Consider the following 2416-nt stretch of genomic DNA (forward strand, 5'->3'; position numbering starts at 1 on the left):
ATTTCTTCGACACTGGTTCTAGCATCAAGGACAGATGCAGACTGAGTTGATTGTTGCACGTCAGGCATTGCCACGATCCCTGTCTTTTATGTAGTCCTGCTATTATATTGCATAGTAGTGGAAATGTTGAGGGGATAAAGTAGTAGTAAAACCTTCTAGTACCTTATTACCATGCTATTCTAGAAATGCTACCGTTCGGAAGTTAAGTCAGGGAACTGAAAATCCATAGATAAAAAAATAATGATCATACAGAGGCGCTTATAGGTCAAAAATGTTACGCGCTATGCGACTATGCCCAAGTTGGAATTGGGCATATATGCTCACTCTAGATGCATGATTTTATTCTTAATTTGAGTCGGATGGTCTTGATCTGGAAATCAGTTTAATGTTATCCAAGATTCTGACTGCTACATTTTAAAAGAATTTGTGTATTATGTTTAACTGCTTTTGCATCAGCGAGAAACTTGTGTTGACTGATGGAGACATTTTTGGTCTACACCTTTCTCATGGTTTTCCTGAACCTGTAGATGAAATTGTTAACCATACCGTGATGCTTGTGGCTGAAATACTGTGAACGAATGATTCCAGATTATGAAATATGGCATAAATAGCCTAGGAACTAGAGTGCTTGTTTGGTGTTTTTCTTTTGTAGTTCTGATTTTTCGTAGCTTGTTTGGTGCTTCATGCTGGGACTAGAGTGTCGATGTTCTTCAGGATCTTGGTCTCGACCTTTCCCAATCGAAAGGACTGCGGTTTTAACTGTTATATTACTTTGGTAAAAACCTTACTTCAAATGAAATGACTGGATTATATCTGATTACCATCGTCTGTAATCATTGTGCAGTTCATGCATTCGATAGAACAACATAAAAAGTGTCTGATGTCTGATGACAATTATAATTTGCAGTAAGCATCTTGGAAGCAGAGTTATAAGCCTTAAATAACACATGTTGGCTTTGTGAGCTGCATGCAATTCCCTGTATTACAAAACAAATAAAAATCTAGTGGCTTAAACAAGCTGCAGTAACCCCTAAACTCATTTTGTAGTATCAGTTCCATATACTGAACATACCCCTTTTACATGTATATCCACACATGACCTTCCAAACCAAATGCCTTTGTCATTTGCAGGTTCTGAACCTTTTTTTGACAGCATTGGTGTTTTTCCCCCTGATTTTATCAGCTGACAGATAGTTGTGATGTTATATGCAGTAAAAACATCAATCAACCCTGGAATGGCAATGTCTTGGACAAGAGTGTTGAAGAGTGGAGTTACTCCAAGACACGGTGCGGCTCAATTGGTTGGGGTCAGAAGCTTTGCGGTTTCAGCCAAGGGAAAGAAGGGTGGAAAAGGTGGTGCAGCTGATGCTAAGCCTGTGCTGAGCAAGGAAATGAAGAGCACAACTGTGTTTGGGGCTAACATCCTGAAGGAGGGTTCTGATCCCAAGATCCAACCAGATTCCGAATACCCTGACTGGCTGTGGCACTTGGTGGACAAGCGCCCCGTGCTGAGCGAACTTCGGAGGAAAGACGCCAAGACGCTGCCTTACGAAGACCTGAAGCGTTTCGTCAAGCTGGACAACCGGGCTCGGATCAAGGAGAACAATGCTCTCACTGCTAAGAACTGATCAGGACGGGTCTGTCTCAGGCATGTAGTGGTCCAAGCCTTATCATCATGTCTGTCTTTTTCCTACAAGACTTATTAGCGGACATACTAGTTGTTTTCGGTAATAATGTCATGAACACATGCAAGAGCATGTTGATTCATGGAGATATCACAACAATTACTGAACTTAGAGAACAGCCTGGATGTTGTATAATGTGGAGCAACATGGGATGCCATGGAGTTGTATTGTCGCCATTCTTAGTGGCCGTGCAAACTGATTGACATTTACAGCCAACTAATGGATTTATGTTATGTGTTGAGATCATCTGTTGTTGTAATCACTGTCAACTTAACTGTGTGTCATGATAAGTCATCACAATTTAAGAAAGAGTTGCTGAAACAATGTATCCAGTCATGCACTGTTCATTTATATGTAACCTCCTGTAGTTATCCTCAGATAAAACCATTCATGAAATGAAATGAAAGACTCTAGCTTGGCGCAACAGGAATGCAGACATGCAGTCTCTCAGTAGGTAGAATGCAAGCACTGTATTTCACTAGCTTGCATTCTCCTGAAAAACATAAATTACACAGCTCATTACATAACCCCTATCCATGTCATGCCAGATATAAATTTCTTGGCAATAGCCTCTAATTTGGTACCAATATGGCTAGGCTCTGCTCCCGATGTGGCTGTTGCCGCAAAAGGACGTGTCTTGAACAGTCTAGTGATATAATGCAAGAGTCTATTCGCTTCAATAGCTTCACTGTAATATAAATTTTCTTCGCTGAATCTTCTTACATCAGTGA

At 40.6% G+C, this 2416-nt stretch overlaps 1 protein-coding gene across 1 annotated transcript in view; it reads left to right on the forward strand.

Moving 5' to 3' along the window:
- LOC124682902 (54S ribosomal protein L37, mitochondrial-like) overlaps positions 1 to 1931 on the forward strand; it is a 2525-nt gene extending 594 nt beyond the window's left edge. The window contains exon 2 of the mRNA XM_047217505.1: positions 1213 to 1931. Coding sequence (XP_047073461.1) covers positions 1236 to 1628 — 393 coding nt within the window. The 5' untranslated portion in view covers positions 1213 to 1235 and the 3' untranslated portion in view covers positions 1629 to 1931. The remainder of the gene's footprint in view (positions 1 to 1212) is intronic.
- Positions 1932 to 2416: the final 485 nt, after the last annotated feature.

The sequence above is a fragment of the Lolium rigidum genome, chromosome 1, assembly GCF_022539505.1.
Source record: "Lolium rigidum isolate FL_2022 chromosome 1, APGP_CSIRO_Lrig_0.1, whole genome shotgun sequence".
In the NCBI taxonomy this organism is placed as follows: Eukaryota; Viridiplantae; Streptophyta; class Magnoliopsida; order Poales; family Poaceae; genus Lolium; species Lolium rigidum.